The sequence below is a fragment of the Helianthus annuus genome, chromosome 4 (assembly GCF_002127325.2).
Source record: "Helianthus annuus cultivar XRQ/B chromosome 4, HanXRQr2.0-SUNRISE, whole genome shotgun sequence".
NCBI classification, from domain to species: Eukaryota; Viridiplantae; Streptophyta; class Magnoliopsida; order Asterales; family Asteraceae; genus Helianthus; species Helianthus annuus.
The window spans coordinates 186474149-186491538 of record NC_035436.2 but is presented as its reverse complement, the minus strand read 5'-3'; the positions used below and the strand labels follow the sequence as shown (position 1 = coordinate 186491538).

Here is a 17390-nt window from a genome sequence, read left to right as displayed (position 1 = left end):
AAGTTAGATGAAGAAGATGATGATGACGGTGAAGCGGGTTGTTTTCTGTCGTGTCATCCACCGCCACCACCCCTTCCACGGCCTCCACGACGTTTACCACCAAGGTGAGAAGAAGACGACGGTAAACCTCGATGTTCACCGCCGCCTCGGCCACCTCCTCCGGTTTCTCTGGACATCGGAAAAAGATAATGCCGACGATGGTGAAAGTTTGTACAGTTTTAGACAATATGGGAGTGGCGTTTGCACTAAGCATGAAATTTGAAATACTACTGTTGTTTTGTCGTTTACATGTTCTTACAACTATACCCTTTTGCAGGATTCATTAAATGCTCTTGTTTTATAATAAAATAATCCATTCTTACATATCAATATTATCAACAATCTTTTAATCTAGGATATTAATAATGCTCATGTTTTATATTAAAATATAATCCATTTTTACAAATCAATATTCTTTTAGTCCATGATAATAAAAAAATAGAGTAAATTGCCAAAATAGTCCCTGAGGTTTGGGCATGTTTGCCATTTTCATCCAAAAACAACTTTTTTGTACCATATAGTCCTTCACTTTTGGGATTTTTTTTGCATTTTCATCCAAACGTCTAACTTTTTTGCAAAAATCGTCCCTGAGATTTGGGATTTTTTGCCATTTTCATCCAGATAGAAAAATAAAGTAAATTAGACATTTGGATGGAAATGGCAAAAAATCTCAAAATGAAGGATTATATGGTACAAAAAAGTTGTTTTGGATGAAAATGGCAAACATGCCAAAACCTCAAGGTCAGAATTTAGTACAATTTAATAATTCGGTTCAGAATTATGTGTCACTAATTTCTGAGGCATTTTATATGCAGGATGATGATATTGCTTGGTGGGTTGATTCGGGTGCAACAAGCCATGTATACAAGGATCTTCGTTGGTTTAAAGACTTTCAACCAATCGAAGACGGATCTATCATCAAGATGGGGAATGTTGCAACTAAACCAATCAAAGGAATAGGAACCGTGAATCTTGTTTTTTCTTCTGGAAAATCTTTACTTTTGAACAATGTTTTATATGCGCCTGGAATTCGAAAGAGTCTGTTAAGTGGCATTGTGTTGAATAATTGTGGGTACAATCAAGTATTGGAAAGTGACTAGTATATCTTGTCAAGACATGGTACCTTTGTAGGTTTCGGTTATCTATGTAATGGTATTTTTATGTTGAATGTTGATGTCTCTTTTATGAATGAATCTGTTCGCGTTGCTTCAACTAGTAATGTTAATGACATAGCTTCAACTAGTAATAGTAACAACTTGACTGATTCGGAATTATGGCATGCTAGACTAGGACATATACATTATAAAAGGATTAAGGAAATGTCTAAAATGAGCTTAATTCCACCTATTAACATAAACAATGATAAATGCCATATTTGCAAGTTGAATAAGATAACTAAAAAGCCTTTCATGCAATAGGTTCATAGGGAAACTAAAGTGTTAGATTTGATACATAGCGATCTATGTGATTTTCATGCTACACCTTCTCTAGGTAATAAAATATGTAGTAACGTTTATAGATGATGCTACTAGATTTTGCTATGTGTATTTGTTGCATGCTAAAGATGAAGCTTTTGAAAAGTTTAAGATCTATAAACAAGAAGTAGAGCTTCATCGGAGTTGGTTGATCAAAACTCTAAACACAGACAGAGGTGGTGAGTATTTTGATCCGGAGTATTTCCAATCAACTGGAATAATACACCATACCACAGCTCCTTACACACCGGAACAAAATGGTGTGGCGAAAAGGAAGAATAGGACTTTAAAAGAAATGGTCAATACCATGTTATCTTATTCGGGCCTAAGTGAGAGCTTTTGGGGTGAGGCTATGTTGACAGCCTGCTATTTGCTAAATAGGGTTCCAAATAAAAGGAATAAGACCACCCCTTTTGAGCTTTGGTATAAAAACCACCCGAGCTGCATAAGCTGGGAGTTTGGGGTTGTAGAGCTGTGGTAAGGCTCACTGATTCTAAGATAAGGAACTTAGGGGAAAGAGGTATAGACTGCATTTTCATTGGGTATGCAGAGCATTCATTTGCTCACAGGTTCTATGTTATACAACCAAATGACTACGTGTCTGTGCATACGGTAACTGAGGCAAGAATTTCAGAGTGTGATGAGAATAGATTCTTTTCAATACCTAGGCCTAGGGACATGGTTCCAAGCTCTAGTAACTATCAAGTGGCTGATCAAGTGATTGATACTCCTCCGGAACCTAGGAGGAGTGGTAGAGCAAGAAAAGCTAAATCATTTGGTGGTGATTTTCAACTATATTTGGTTGAAGGATCTAGAGATGAAATTAAAATTCAATATCAATATTGTTTCAATATTGAGGAAGATCTTAGAACCTATAGAGAAGCCATGGTATCTCAGGATGTAGCTTTCTAGAAAGAAGCTATAAATGATGAGATGGACTCTATTATGCGAAATAACACTTGGAAACTGTCTGATCTACCCCCTGGGTGTAAACTACTTGGTTGTAAATGGATCTTCAAGAAGAAGATGAAAGTAGATGGTTCAATTGATAAGTTTAAAGCCCGATTGGTTATCCAAGGCTTTAGACAAAAGGAAGGAATTGACTACTTTGATACATATGCTCCTGTAGCAAGAATCTCCACTATTAGATTGTTGGTTGCCTTAGCTGCAATACATAATCTTGTGATTCACCAAATGGATGTGAAAACGGCTTTCCTGAATGGTGATTTGGATGAGGAGATATATATGAAACAACCGGAGGGTCTTGTTATACCTGGCAATGAGCATAAGGTGTGTAAGCTAGTTAAGTCATTGTATGGCTTAAAGCAAGCACCCAAACAGTGGCATCAAAAGTTTGATGATGTGGTTTTGTCTAATGGTTTTGTATTAAACCAAGCGGACAAGTGTGTGTATAGCAAATTTGATGATTCTAGGAAAGGAGTCATAATTTGTCTATATGTAGATGACATGTTGATCTTCGGTACTGACCAGGATCAAGTTGATAAAACAAAGAAATTTTTGTCATCTTGCTTTGAAATAAAAGACATGGGGGAGGCGAAAGTGATCCTTGGTATAAGGATCAACGGGAGAACAATGGCATATCGATATCTCAATCTCATTATATTGAGAAGATGTTGAAAAGGTTTAGTTTTCATTATAGTTCTCCGGTTAGCACTCCAATGGATCCAACTTTTAAGCTCTCACCTAATGAAGGTGTATTTGTAAGCCAACTTGAATATTCAAGGGCCATTGGATCTCTCATGTATGCCATGATTAGCACTAGACCAGATATAGCTTATGCTGTTGGAAAGCTTAGTAGGTATACTAGCAATCCAGGTGCAAGTCATTCGCAAGCAATGAATCGAGTATTTAGGTACTTGAAAGGAGCCATGAAATATGGTTTGACTTATACTGGATTTCCTTTAGTTTTAGAAGGTTATTCGGATGCAAGCCCGATTAACAACAAGGAAGATCATTCTTCCACAAGTGGATGGACTTTTCTGCTTGGAGGAGGTGCCATATCTTGAGCATCTAAGAAACAGACTTGCATAACTGATTCGACAATGGAGTCTGAGTTTATAGCATTAGCCGCAGCTGGCAAAGAAGCTGAGTGGCTAAGAAACTTGATTTATGAGATTCCATTGTGGACTAAACCTATATCACTAATATTTATTAGATATGATAGTGCTGCTACCTTGGCTAAGCCCTATAGCCAAGTGTATAATGGGAAGTCTAGACACTTAGGTGTTAGACACAACATGATTCGTGAGCTCCTCATGCATGGGGTGATATCGGTAGAGTTTGTGAGAACTCAACAGAATTTAGCCGACCACTTAACCAAAGAGTTATGTAGAGATCTTGTGCACAAGGCGGCTGTAGGGATGTGATTAAAGTCCACATGAAATTTCCCGTGTTAAGATACCCATTTCCCACCTAATATGACGTTAGGTGCTGAATTCAATGCGGGAAGCTTAAAATCTAGAAGTTGAAAAACATTAGTAGCATCATCCCAAGGTATGTGTTCAGACCTGCAAGTTAAAGGAGGTTGAAGGTTTTCTTCTTAATAGTTCTTTGAAAAATTGCATATGCAGGTTCAAGAATAAAGAGCTACCTATATGAGCATAAAGGTTAGCCGCTTCAAGAAGCTAGGACTTGGCTTTGATATGCTCATTGAAGGATGGGACACAAGCTAGTAAAAATAGTGTCAAGAAGGAACATTAGAGTATGTAAACTTGTGTGTATATTATCTTCAAGTATTCACTGAATAGAAAGGGTTCAATCCTTAGCAACACCCCTATATTCGAATATTTGGAATGTGTAATATACTAATGTGAAATTCAATCGTCGTGGTATTTCATTGTTGTGAATTTATTTAAGTTAATCAAGGATTATGCTAAAATGGGAGAGGAATGTTAGATATTTTAGTGTAATCAGGATTGACTTGGTGATCAAAGCGAATAATAATACACATCAAGCAAGTTAGGAGATGCGGAAGTGCACACTTGTTTGAGTTATTAAAATTCGAAGTGTACGGGCAGAGCCCGTACTCTACGGGGGTTCCAAGGGGGCAACGCCCCTTGGCGGGGTTCCAGGGGCAGTGCCCCTTGGAGCAGGGTTCAAGGGACGGCAGCCCCTGGCGGGGTCCAAGTGGCAGAGCCCCTGGCTGGGGTCGAGCTGATTAAATTGCTTTAACAAAACTGCATCAGAAAATTTAATTTTCTGGAAATTGCCCCATTTTCGAAATATTGAAACAATGGCAGTTTTATTGGCAGTTTTGTCTTAAAAACTGAGATAACTGCCATTGGGCAGTTAATCTTCCCTAACCCCATAATTCGTAGAGAGTTTTTCTCGATGATTCTTCTTCTGGTTCAGACAATTCCACAAAAACATACCCTGCTTCAATTTCTCGAAAATCAGAGTTGTATCCGATTGAATTATTCGGGTGAACCACCGAAATAATTTTATCTGAGAGTGACTACACGCCTCTCTGATCATCCGGTAATCTGAATATTCCCCAACATTTAATAGTTTTAATCAATACAACATGATCTACAATTCGTATGTGTCCTTTGGAAAAGATTGGGAAATTAGAGGCATTACTCTGTTGTGTAGAATGTGAATTGGATATCTTTTCTGATGTTTTTTTTGGCTTTTTAACTTCATCCTTTATATTGAGTTACAGTTGGATATCATTTATTAAAATTGGATTTGCGATTAAGTTTGCATAGAGATGCGTCCTTTCTTGGTTGATTATGGTTTTGAAATGTAACAGTGACGAGTTATTCACGTAAATCTTTCATCGATTTGTACAAACTATGCCTAAACATGAAGACGGTTATGATGAAATTTGCATCTTCCACTTTCTCTCCACCCACAAAACACATCCCGCCGCAACGCGCAGATTAGCGTTTAACTCGTATTGATAACAAAAATTAAAACTAAAAGGCCTAATAAGTGATGAAAGCCCTCGAGGATTATCACCCGCTACATAACGTACTCATGTGAAGAAACATACTGGACTCATGTTACCTCTTTAGTTTACAAGTTAGGCCTATATTAACAACACTAAAGAAGGTTTTGAAAGATCGGCAACATGCACTATATATTGCACTTAAAAAGATTTCTTCGACAAATTTAGTCATGATAAGGAAGTTGAATAATGATGGAAAAATGAATATCATAACCTAGTTGTTATTGTTAATGTAGATACAGTTTTTATAATATAACCAGAGAATTTAGATAGTGTGAACCATGCTCGCTTACGCATTAGCTAATCTGGTTGTAGATGTTACTCTAGTATGATCCCTCTTATGTATTTTATGGCTAGAAACACAAAAACCATAACCCACCGCCACCTAGAACTATCACACTCCACCAGAAGACTAATTTAAAGCGCCAACGCGCACATAAATTATGCTTCTAAGTTTTAAGGCGCAAATTTGAATATTTAACACAAGATTATCTATATACTTTCTTACAAGTTCATATGATCTTAACATAATATGTCGTATATTTTCTTATTCGTATATGAAAGTATTAAAAAGAAAAATAGCATAAGAAAATGAATGGGAAGAAAAAGATCAGAGAATGTGAACAAATGGAGAGAAACAAGGTTTCCGAATTCCGAAGGATAACAAATATCTATTCTTGCTTTTGGAAACAAACGCCTTTTTTGTTTGTTTAAAAACAAACACTTATTTGGAAACCTCTGCGATGGACAAAACTAGAATTTTCCAAGAATAAAAAACACCAATCAGAGAATTTTTAATCCACATACGGCTATGTTTTATGGTTTTATATTTTTCACTTCACGTTACTATAACGTAAGCATAAGTTCTTACTCATTTTTTTTTACATTTGCAGTGTAATTGTTTTACAAGTTTTCACTATCCAATACTTATTAAAATAATATTTAAATTATATAACAATAAAACTTAAAAAATGGAAAATATAAAGAAGGTGATGTATAGCTATAAAGTGATTTGCCGTTCAAAAAAAAAATAAAGAAGGTGATGTAGAATTTTTTGATTGGATGACACAATTAATTCATGACGCAAAAGTGGGAGCGACTGCCGTCACCCCTTTGCACTTTCACTTCATGTTTCACGCCTTTTGGGCCGGTGTTTGTGCGTTAAACCTTTCTAGGTGGTATTTTAGCCATGAGTAAGGATGATAATGGATTGGGTTCGGGCCTGTTATCAATAATCCTATACCCATGTCTGGCTTAATACCTGTTGGGTATCGGACATTATTGTAGGTATCAGGTATGCTCATGCCTGGCTTAATACCTGTTGGGTATCGGACATTATTGCAGATATCGGGTATACCCGTCAGTTTGTTAGAAGATACCCATTAGGATTTTCAGATCATTTCTTTTTACCGTTATAATTATTGTACAACTTTTATTTATATAACAACTATTATAAATTAAAATTTACATTATATACGGTTTTATATATATACTTCACAATATATAAAATATAAATAAGATTATTAAATACATATTCTGGAAGAATTTTTTTTTCACATAACGAACATACTAAAATAAATCACTAATAGATAAGGGTTAAGGGAAAAACTGAAAATACAAATAAAAAAATTCGGGTGTATGATGAGGTATATAGTTCGGATAAACGGGTATGTGATTTTAGATAATCGGGTCGGGTATCACCTAATTCCATACCCGTCTTATACCGACAAAATTTTTTAAAACTAATCCATACTCGGACCCATATCCGTCGGACTTCGGATATACCTATCCATATATTTCGGGTTTTTCAAATACACTCATTGGGCTTAAGTATTTTTGCCATCCTTAGACCATGTGTAGTGGTGATACACTATAATGCCCCCACCATGGGGCGTTTTGCGCCATGTGGCGTCCTAGTCAGCAAGGGGGCATTATAGAAAAAGTGGTGTAGTGGTATAATGCCCCATTCAATCATTTTACAATCATTTTCCAATTATTTTTTTTTAATTTAAAACATAAAAAAACTTCATTAATTTAAAAATAAAATTACATTACATGAAAAAAAATAAAAATAAAACTGAAAAAAAAACCAAAAAAAAAAAAACAGAAAAAAAAATAAATTCCTAGAAAAAAAAACTAGTTTTCGTCTTCGCTTTCTTCACCCTCGCCAACTTCGTCTTCCTCGTCCTCCGTTTCTTCCTCTCCCTCAGGTGGTACGTACCGAACCGACCATGCGTGGTGTACCAAATCAACCATTAACTGGGAATGGTACGGTTCGTAACGCAACTCTCGCGCGTTACTAACTCTTTCTTCCATTGACGCCTGCGGATGCTCCTGGTTAACGGCTTCTGGCACATAATTCTGGCATATCGCCTTTCCTTCGTCTTCCAAAATCATGTTGTGCATGATTATACAAGCGTACATAGCATCTCTCATTTTTTGCTTGCTCCATGCACGACAAGGATTTCTCAAGTATTGCCAGCGTTGTTTAAGAACCCCAAAGCATCTCTCAATGTCTTTTCGTGAAGACTCTTGAACCTTTTTAAAGTATGCTCTTTTGTCATCAATAGGATCACTAAACGTCTTCACAAAAATCGAATACCTAGGATAAATTCCGTCGCTCAAATAATATCCATGGGGGTAGTAGTTTCCATTTGCGTAAAACGACGCTTTTGGAGCTTTGCCAGAAATCCACTCCTCTAACAACGGCGATTGTTCAAAAACATTGATATCATTGCATGACCCGACCACGCCAAAGTAAGCCGACCAAACCCAAAGGTCCTGTGAAGCAACCGCCTGAAGAATAATAGTGGGTCCTTTTTGGTCACCACGTGTGTGTTGGCCTCGCCATGCAGTCGGGCAGTTATCCCCAATGCATGCAATCTATGCTCCCGATCATACCAGGCAAACCATGCTCGGCATTATGTACCTCGTAGATCTTTTGAAGGTCCTCCCATGTAGGCGTTCTAAGATAACGCGCACCGTACACATCAATTATACCTTTATAAAAAAAATATAGACAAACATAAGATTCAAAAAAAAAAAAAAATCTAAGCATACGCGTCGTTTAAAAGAAAATAAAACTAAAGTATAAGAATTGTACCGCGACAAAAATGTTCCAAGCTATCTCGTGTTGTTTTCTCCGCCATTTTTAGATACTCGTCGTTGATGTCAGTAGTGTTACCATAAGCAAGGATTCGTAATGCCGACGTACACTTTTGGATACCGGTGAATCCAAGTGCCCCTCTCGCATCCGGTTTTTGTTTAAAATAATCGTAGTTGGCTTCCAAGTCGTTGACTATGCGTAGAAACAACCGTTTACTCATCCGGAAACGACGCCTAAAAACTTCGTTTGAAAATGTCGGCGCCTCGTCAAAATAGTCTTTCATCAAACGCTCGTGTGCCGCGCGTCGGTCTCGTTCAACATAGCCTCTTTTATTTTTTGGGGCTTTGGGCCGACGAGAATGGTTGACATATCGAACCGCTAGTTGACATGCACTCGTAACCGCCTCTTGCTCAAGCTCCTCATCGGTCGAACCATCGCCATCCGCAAAATACTCGTTGTAGTAAAAATTTATCATGAATGAAGAACTAGGAGAATCCATCAAGTTTTTTTATAAAATGTGGGATTTTTTAGAGAGGTTTTGAGATTGTTTTTGTTGAAAATGGATGAGTTTTGATTGTTTATATATATATATATATATATATATATATATATATATATATATAATAGATTTAAAAAAAAAATTAGTCAAAGTAGCCGTTGGAAATATTACCGTTTGATTGGTGGACTAATCGTGCATTTGGCGTTTTAATTTAAACGCCGGAGTGATTTTTTTTGAATTAAAACGCCCCAAAACGCCCCCCGTAATGGGGATGAGGGCGTTATAGAGCGTTTTGGGGCAAAAAAATTTTATGGAAAACGCCCCATTACGCTTGTTCTTAGGCGTGACACTTGTTCTAATGGATGCATGAAACTTTTAAAAGAACTTTTAGATGGCTTTCTTTACATATTTTGTTTTAGTTAAAAATACTTGGAAAGTAAAAAAAAAAAAGGTAATACAATTTAATCTTACGTATACTTATTTATTTATAAATAGTTATTCAATTAACTTGTTAATGACAGTTATAAATGAATGATAAAATACCATAAAAACCAATTTCACTTAAGTAAATATTTGTATATCTTTTTAAACTTAATGCATAGTGCATAAGCTAGTTATTTACCGTCTCACTCACTTTTTAATTTTCATTACATCTCTCAAGCACTATTTATATGTGTTTTTACAATTCTCTACTTAAAACTAATTTTTAATTAACATAATCGTGAACATAATCATGCAATTATGAAAGCTAATTGTGTGTATAGTGTGTGAGATTTAATGCGAATTAAAGAACCACAAAAACATAAGGAATTGAGAACCATGTAAAGAAACACATAAAAAAATTCATTTTTACATGTTTAAATTATTATTTAATTTTTTTCAGAGTTTTCGCATATAAACACACATGGAAGTTGTTTAATTGAAAGAATTTTGAAAAATAAAAAGAAAGTTTAAGAAATTGTTCAAAAAAGCCAAACAAAAAATTTACACTTTTTTTTATTTAAATGGCTTCAACATGTGTTTTTATAAAAAAAAAAAAAAAAAAAAAAGCTACGAAGAAATTATGCAATTGCAAAAATGATTTTTAATGATCTTTAAACATATAAAATTAATGATCCCTCACTTTTTTTAGTTCCCCAATGAACTCACCAATATATATATATATATATATATAGAGAGAGAGAGAGGGGCCGATTATTATTCAAAATGCCTTAACGTACACTGCGTACGCGATTCAGTATCAACATACGAATTTGGTTTATAACATGTGACTTTCATCTTTTTATATACATGTGTTTTGTAGTTTTTTATATACGTGCGATTTGTATATTTTTTAACATGCGATTTGTAGTTTTTTATGTACATGCGATTTCCATTTTTTTAACATGCGATTTTGATTTTTTGTAACATAACGTGCGATTTTGCCATCGCGTACGCAATGTACGTTAAGGCATATTGTACGATATACTTTATATATAGGGTGAGGTTCGGCTACAAAGTATAAAATTCTTAAAAAGTGTACAAACCTACATATAACAAAGTGAAGATTACTAGAACACCATATTTAAGCCCTAACCATGCATAAAACCTTCAAACACACCATCATAGAACTATGAATATAATACACAATATGATAATAAATATAAAACACCATAATGTTAGGCATTCGATAATCAAAGCCTTATCATCCAAAACACAGAACAAAACACATAGCTATGGTGTTTTAGTAATCTTCACTATGTTATTTGCATGTTTCGGGTGTGTTTTATGGTTGTCACTATTGTGTTTTATGATTTTTTACACTTTTTAGAAGTTTTGGACTTTGTAGCCAATTCATAACCTATATGTATATACACACATAATTAAGGAATGGTTATTTGATTTTATCACCCCCAACTATTGGCTATTGGCCGGTGCCACCCCTAACTATCACTTTGACGCCCACCACCCCCAACTTAACACTTCAGTTGTTCTGTCACCCCCTTGTTAACTAAACACTAACTCAGTTAGTTTTTATCCTACGTGTCCAATTTTTGATGATGTGGCTTGTTTTTATCCTACGTGGCCAATGTGTATATAGTTTTTATATATAAAGAAAGAAGTTCCCTATCTCTCTAGCTCTCTTTCTCTCTCTGCCATTCATCATCATCCTCAACAACCAACGCATCTAACTTTAGCCATTAACAACCAGCGCATCTCCACCGTGAGCCACCAACTTCCACCTCAAACCACAACATCATCACCATACATATTATATAGAAATCATCTCTAGTTCTCTGCATTCCTAATTTATATAGAAATTATCTGCTGTGCAAACCTAACTCCTCTTAAACCACTGTGCCGGACATTCATAACCACTCTACTAGTTCGCATGACCTCTTCCTCACTGTCTTCTCTGTTCTCTTCAACTGGCGGAGTTGAAGGCGATGATGAATCGGTATCACTTCATCTCAAATCTACAAACTCATTACTTGACGGCCACCGTCGGCTTCCTTTGCCACATTGTATGACTAACATCTTGAAGTGTTAAGTTGGGGGGTGGTAGGCTCAAAGTAATAGTCTCGGTGGCAACGGTCAATAGTTAGGAGTGATAAAATCCAATAACTCATTAAGGAATAATAAAAACATCCCTACTCCTTAGAGTCGTAGGCTATACAATAAAATAAATTATATATATTTACTTGGTATTAATTTGTAACTTAATATATCTCATGCTTATGGTGTTTTTTTAAATGATTTTTACTTTTAACTTAAAACTTTTCATCTTCTGCAATTTAACTTCAACTGTTTTACTTTCAACTTTGTTCCCCTATGCTTTTCATCTTTCGCCAGTTTTCGTTTTACGTTTCGTTCCAAATTTTATGAGTTAACATGAGGCAACGTGCGTGTATTGTTCAAAGTTTTTACATTTCATTTTACATTTTGTTCTAAATTTTGCGAGTTAACACGGCGCGGCACAGGTTAACATGAGGCAATGTGCGTGTGTTGTTCAAAGTTTTTCCATTTCATTTTACATTTTGTTCTAAATTTTGCGAGTTAACACGGCGCGACGTGCGTGTGTGGTTCAAAGTTTTTTCGTTTAATTTTTTCACGTTTAATAGGTTCGTTGCAACTCGCACGTCCTAGGTTGACTTACTTATTTAATAATGGCATCATGACGTTAAAATAAATTTTGCGCTTACGGTAGTTTTTTTATTATATTTAAAGTTACATATGTTGACATTTCGTTTTAATGTTATTAACAACGTCCAAGTTTCGTTTTTTCTATATAAAATTACGTATGTTGACGTTCGCGCGAACACCATCTAAAGCTACGAAGGTTATCAACAACGTCCAACTTTCAACGTTATTTTTCACAGTTTTAGCCTATCTCTGTATGTTGCTATACCGAATGTCAATATCGTATTGATACCGCAATGAAGCGAACCAATACCAACTAAATTTTTGCCACACGTTAGAGAAAAAAACTAGTTTGTTAGGAAAAAGTAAATATCAATTTACTACAATAACCGTCTTTGCATGTGATAGTCGACGATGTGCTATAATAACATTAGATTGTGGAAAGGAAGTATGATCATTGACCAACGAAACTCTACGGAAAATATTAGGGTGACCACTTAAATCTTTCCGTCCAAACAGACATCTGGTATCTCGTATAATTCGATAATCTTTATGTTTCATCGGATTTAACGATAATATTTCTGGATTTGTTTTAAATAAGTTGATGAGTTCTATTTTCTTATTTGTTTGTGTGAGTGTGGAAGATTAAAAATGACGTTGGACCCCAAGATTCTGTCTTTTGAAGAGGTTTCAAAGCACAATCGGAAAACTGATTGCTGGGTGATTATTTCTGGAAAGGTTAACCTCTCCCTCCCTCCCTCCCTTAATTTTTAATTTGGTACGAATTTGATTGAATTATGTGCAATCATAAGTGTATGTGACTACTTGGGTTGTTTGATCCTAAATCTTAACCGTGTTTTGGGACATGTTTGCAATGTTACTTACCACTGTTTCACATAAGTTGTTCCATTTGTTTTTATGCTTGTACGGGCCATGCTTCTTCTTGCTCAGTATGATGTAGAGGTCAACTGAGAACCGCTTCTTGTGAAGGTAGACCATGATCGACATCCACCTCGACCTCAAATGTCTAGGAGGGTCTATGATCATATGTTGCTATTGTATACTTGGTGTTTAATTTCTTAATCATCTACCTCTTTGGGTGGCACGTATCTTCTACTAAATTCTTGGTCTTGCTGTCTACTTTCTTCTATAAGTCAAATAAGCCTCATGTCACGGTGAATGCGAGTAGACAACTGAAAAAAGAGAGGCTTTTGTTGAGTTGTGGATCATACAACTATAATTGGGCAAGTGTTGCATCTCACATCTTTAGTTTCTATAAAAAAAAGAACATGTTGCCAAGTGTGTGACTGAACACTTATGTTTAACCGTTGTGGATGAGTTGTATGGTTAAAGTTAAGTTTATGTTCAAAAGCGTTTCCATAACGTTGGCGACAAATGAACTAAGAACTTGATATCTATATCAGTGAGGCCTTTGGGACTTCATGTTAATAAACAATTTCTTGAAAGAATAACATGATCATATAGAAAAAATAAGCCTTCTTGCATGTCTTGAAAGAAAATCTTGACCATATAGAAAAATTAAGCCTTCTTGCATGGAATGAAATGGGACAGTATAAGAAACGATCCATGACTATAATTACTAAATCTATCCAGAGGGAAGCCCAAAATAAAGTCCATGGATAATCCCTCCTATTCATGGGCCTAATGCTATTGGAAGTGGCATGTAAAGTCCAATATTTTGAGACCTTTCTTTCTTTGCCCTCTTGGAATGCTACACTTTTTTGTTCCAAACTTCACACATTTCTCATTAGCTAAAACAAAAAAAAAAAAAAAAAAAAAAAAAAAAAAAAAAAAAAAAAATCTCTTTTCGATAACAACCGTTTTGTCTCTACTAAGTTGTGCTCCTAACTCCTAAGCCTCTGCATGTAACTCCTTGATAACCTTTTCTCTTAGTGGTGTTCGAGGAAGACTGGCGATTTCCTATAAACAAGTAGCCATCTTGGTGTAGGAAATCACCAAAATTCTATTGAAGTCGTCCTGTGTCTCATATAGTTCTTTCAAGAACCCAAATCCAATCACCTAGTTGTTGATGACCACAAGGAGAATTATTCTTCTCATAAGATAACAAGGAGAGTTATCAACCACCTTGTTACATAATCTCGACTTGTGCTTAAAAACATAGTTACTTTTGTCCCAGAAAGTTTGCTCATCTTGAGTGTACTTTATTGAGATGCTTCTGTATCTAAAAGCGTGGTGGTCGAAATAAGTACAAACTCCCTTCGTATCAGATGGTGTTGCCCTTAATGCCTGTACCACCGGATATATAGTTCAAGCTTGATCATATTGAACCATAAATAATAACGGACTTTATTGAGATTTCGCTATAATAGGCAACTCGTTTACCTTCTTGAGTTAATACCTCATGTACAACATATCTCATAGTCTATATCAAAAACCTTGTCAAAATCGGTTAAGGATAGCACTGGTGATGTGGTTAGCTTAGCCTTAATCCGTCAAAAACTCCTTCCAGCTTACCCGGTCCCCTTGAATTGTCCTTCAAATAGTTTGTGATGGGGGATGCAATATTGCTGAAGTGGCGAATGAACCATTGGTAAAATGTAGTACGACCATGAAAGCTACAAACTTCGATCAATCACCGTTTTTGGGGAGGGCTTAGCTAGTCCCGAATTACCTTGACTTTGTTAATATCGACACGTTCAGCTTTCACAATTCATATAAGAAAGAGGACCTTATTTGTCAGACAGCTACAATATTTCTTGAAGTTACCATACATTTTATTATGTTAGTAGGGTATATAAAATGATTAAGGTTCCCTTTCTCTATATGGCTATAGATTAAAATGTCATCAAATTAGTTTTAAAATTGCCATCAGAACTGACCAATATATATGCAAAAAACCTTGTCAAAATTTAATGGCATGAAAAGCTGTGTTGAGAGTTTTTCTTTTCTTTCAAATGACTAATCTGTGACTACATATTAAAATTTTAAAATATCATCAAACTTTACTATTTGCCTCAAATATGAATGTATTGTGTCTAATTGTTGTCTTGCATCAGCAGTTCCTAAGGATAAATTAGTAATTTCCATAAGAATGAGAAAAAAAAATATATGCTCCCAATATCCACTATCAAAAAAAGTAGTTGCACCTTCATCACTTTTCAAAAATAGCAATAGATTTTGTTTTCCATTCACCCACTAAATTTGCTCAACTTTAGTGTATTGTCATTGTGTTTTTTTTCTATATATTGTACTATATGCACTATATACATAGGATGACACTAAAATTTGTATCCATTTGCTGACTACATTGAAAGATATATTCTTGGATGTTGAACTCCACTTAATTATATAGTATGGTTATGGGTTTTGTGAAACAACTTAGGTTTATGATGTAACCCCATTTCTGGATGACCATCCTGGAGGTGATGAGATCTTAATATTAGCAACTGGTAAGACTTCAAAACAATAATTTGCAATTTGCATGCATATTTACATCTGATTTAACACTCTATAAAATCTTAATTACTATATTATAGAGAAAGATGCAACAGAAGATTTCGAAGATGTGGGGCATAGTCAAAACGCAATCGACATGATGAAAGATTACTATGTTGGTGAGGTCGATAGCAACACTATGCCTCGAAAAAACACTTATAATAAACCGCCTTCAAGCACAACTTCTGCCGCGGCCCAAGCTTCCGGAAGTTCATCTACCAACATCTTAACATTTGTTTTACCCATACTAATCTTGGTTTTAGCATATGCTCTCTATTACTTTGCCAATAAGAAAGTGGCAGTTTCATTCACTCATCTCTAAAACCTTAAACATGGATGAAAAAACATAATATACTTGTGTCCATGTTGTGTGATGTGCTTCTAGTGTAAAACTTGGTATTATTGATCTAAACCTCCATTTATTCGACTGTTTTTATTACCCACGAGTAATATATACGTGTGTTATATTCTTATGGTTATTGAATATCAAGACGCGACAACTTGACAAATGAGGGTCCATAGATCATGTACATACTTAATATTGAATGGTGATGAGTTGAGCTTGAACTTATGAAAGATCAAACGTGTAATTAGTTATGATGTGAGTGGGTCGAATTGATGTGTACGAATCGACATGATCTCGGGGATATGTTGGATATGAAATGAGTTGACCTGATTTAAGTGGTAGGGTGTTTGTGAATTACAAGTGGGACACTTTTGATACTTATGTTTCTCCATTCTTATCTTTTGAGTTGTTATTTGTCTTGATGCTTAGGCATTATTGTGTTGATGAACCCACACACCTGGAACTGAAATTGGAAATTAATGATGAATCCGTGCATGCTACCTTTTTACAATAGTGGCAAATATTTATCTGTCGGGGACGAACACACGTGCCCTTTCTAGTAATTTTCGTATGTCACCATGCTTTACCGACTAAAATATGCCCATCACCATAAACCTTAAACCACAGACTCAGAATTCTCGCATTATGCAAAAAAGAGAAAAAAAAGAAGAATGATAGACCAAAGTGTGTTTTATTATCAGTTTTAACATATCAACTCAACCTTTTTCAGGCCAAAAAAACATTTTTTTTAAATAGATCAAATTCATGTTTCAATTTTAAATTAAGTTTTCGAATCTTTGAAGTGAAACAACAACGATTCAAATTTAAAATTTGGATTGAGAATCGAATTCTACTTCTTGGTTTTTTATTGGTTTCAATATTCCAGTTCAAATTAATTATATAAATGTTACTCCTCTTATTATTTATAAATATACGTGTATGTGTGTGTATATATATAGAAGGAATCTACGCAAAATATATACAAAATTATTGCAAGAGAAAAATAACCATTTATTTTTTCAATAGTAATAAAAATTTAAATATAAAAGAAAATTGTAAAACTGTAAATATTATTGTTTCTTAATTCTTAATTCTCAATACTATAACTAATAATAAAATATATAAATAATTTAGTTTGATTATTCGTTTATGTATATAACTTTCACATGTGTATATAACTTCTTCTGTTGGTAAATAGTACAATATTTAAGTACATATAAACAAATTCGTTTGATGTTTATTAATTTACATAACCTACGAACGCATATGTAAAAAGTAGAAAATTTAAAACGTATGGATCACTAATCAGAAAGTCAAACTAATAAGCTTTTTGTTTTTTATTTCGTAATAACTTAGTG

General features: G+C 34.9%; 3 protein-coding genes across 5 annotated transcripts; 2 read left to right on the top strand and 1 right to left on the bottom strand.

The window, feature by feature from the left end:
* The first annotated feature begins 3193 nt into the window (after positions 1-3193).
* LOC118491605 (secreted RxLR effector protein 161-like) lies at positions 3194-3541 on the top strand. Its single transcript, XM_035989502.1, has one exon. The coding sequence runs from the start codon at positions 3194-3196 to the stop codon at positions 3539-3541; it is 348 nt and encodes a 115-aa protein (XP_035845395.1).
* A 4806-nt stretch (positions 3542-8347) lies between these two features.
* LOC110934044 lies at positions 8348-9089 on the bottom strand. Its single transcript, XM_022177239.1, has 2 exons — positions 8588-9089; positions 8348-8484 (listed from the first exon to the last, which is right to left on the bottom strand). The coding sequence occupies exons 1-2, from the start codon at positions 9087-9089 to the stop codon at positions 8348-8350; spliced, it is 639 nt and encodes a 212-aa protein (XP_022032931.1).
* A 3523-nt stretch (positions 9090-12612) lies between these two features.
* On the top strand, positions 12613-16156 carry LOC110935164 (cytochrome b5). Of its 3 annotated transcripts, none has more exons than XM_022177700.2 (4): positions 12613-12735; positions 12846-12947; positions 15574-15640; positions 15728-16156. In XM_022177700.2, the coding sequence occupies exons 2-4, from the start codon at positions 12861-12863 to the stop codon at positions 16006-16008; spliced, it is 435 nt and encodes a 144-aa protein (XP_022033392.1). In that variant the 5' UTR covers positions 12613-12735; positions 12846-12860; the 3' UTR covers positions 16009-16156. The 3 variants fall into 3 exon arrangements, with proteins under 3 accessions (XP_022033392.1, XP_035844575.1, XP_022033393.1); XM_022177701.2 differs by having other exon boundaries at positions 12674-12735; positions 12854-12947; XM_035988682.1 differs by having other exon boundaries at positions 12660-12947.
* The last annotated feature ends 1234 nt before the right edge of the window (positions 16157-17390 follow it).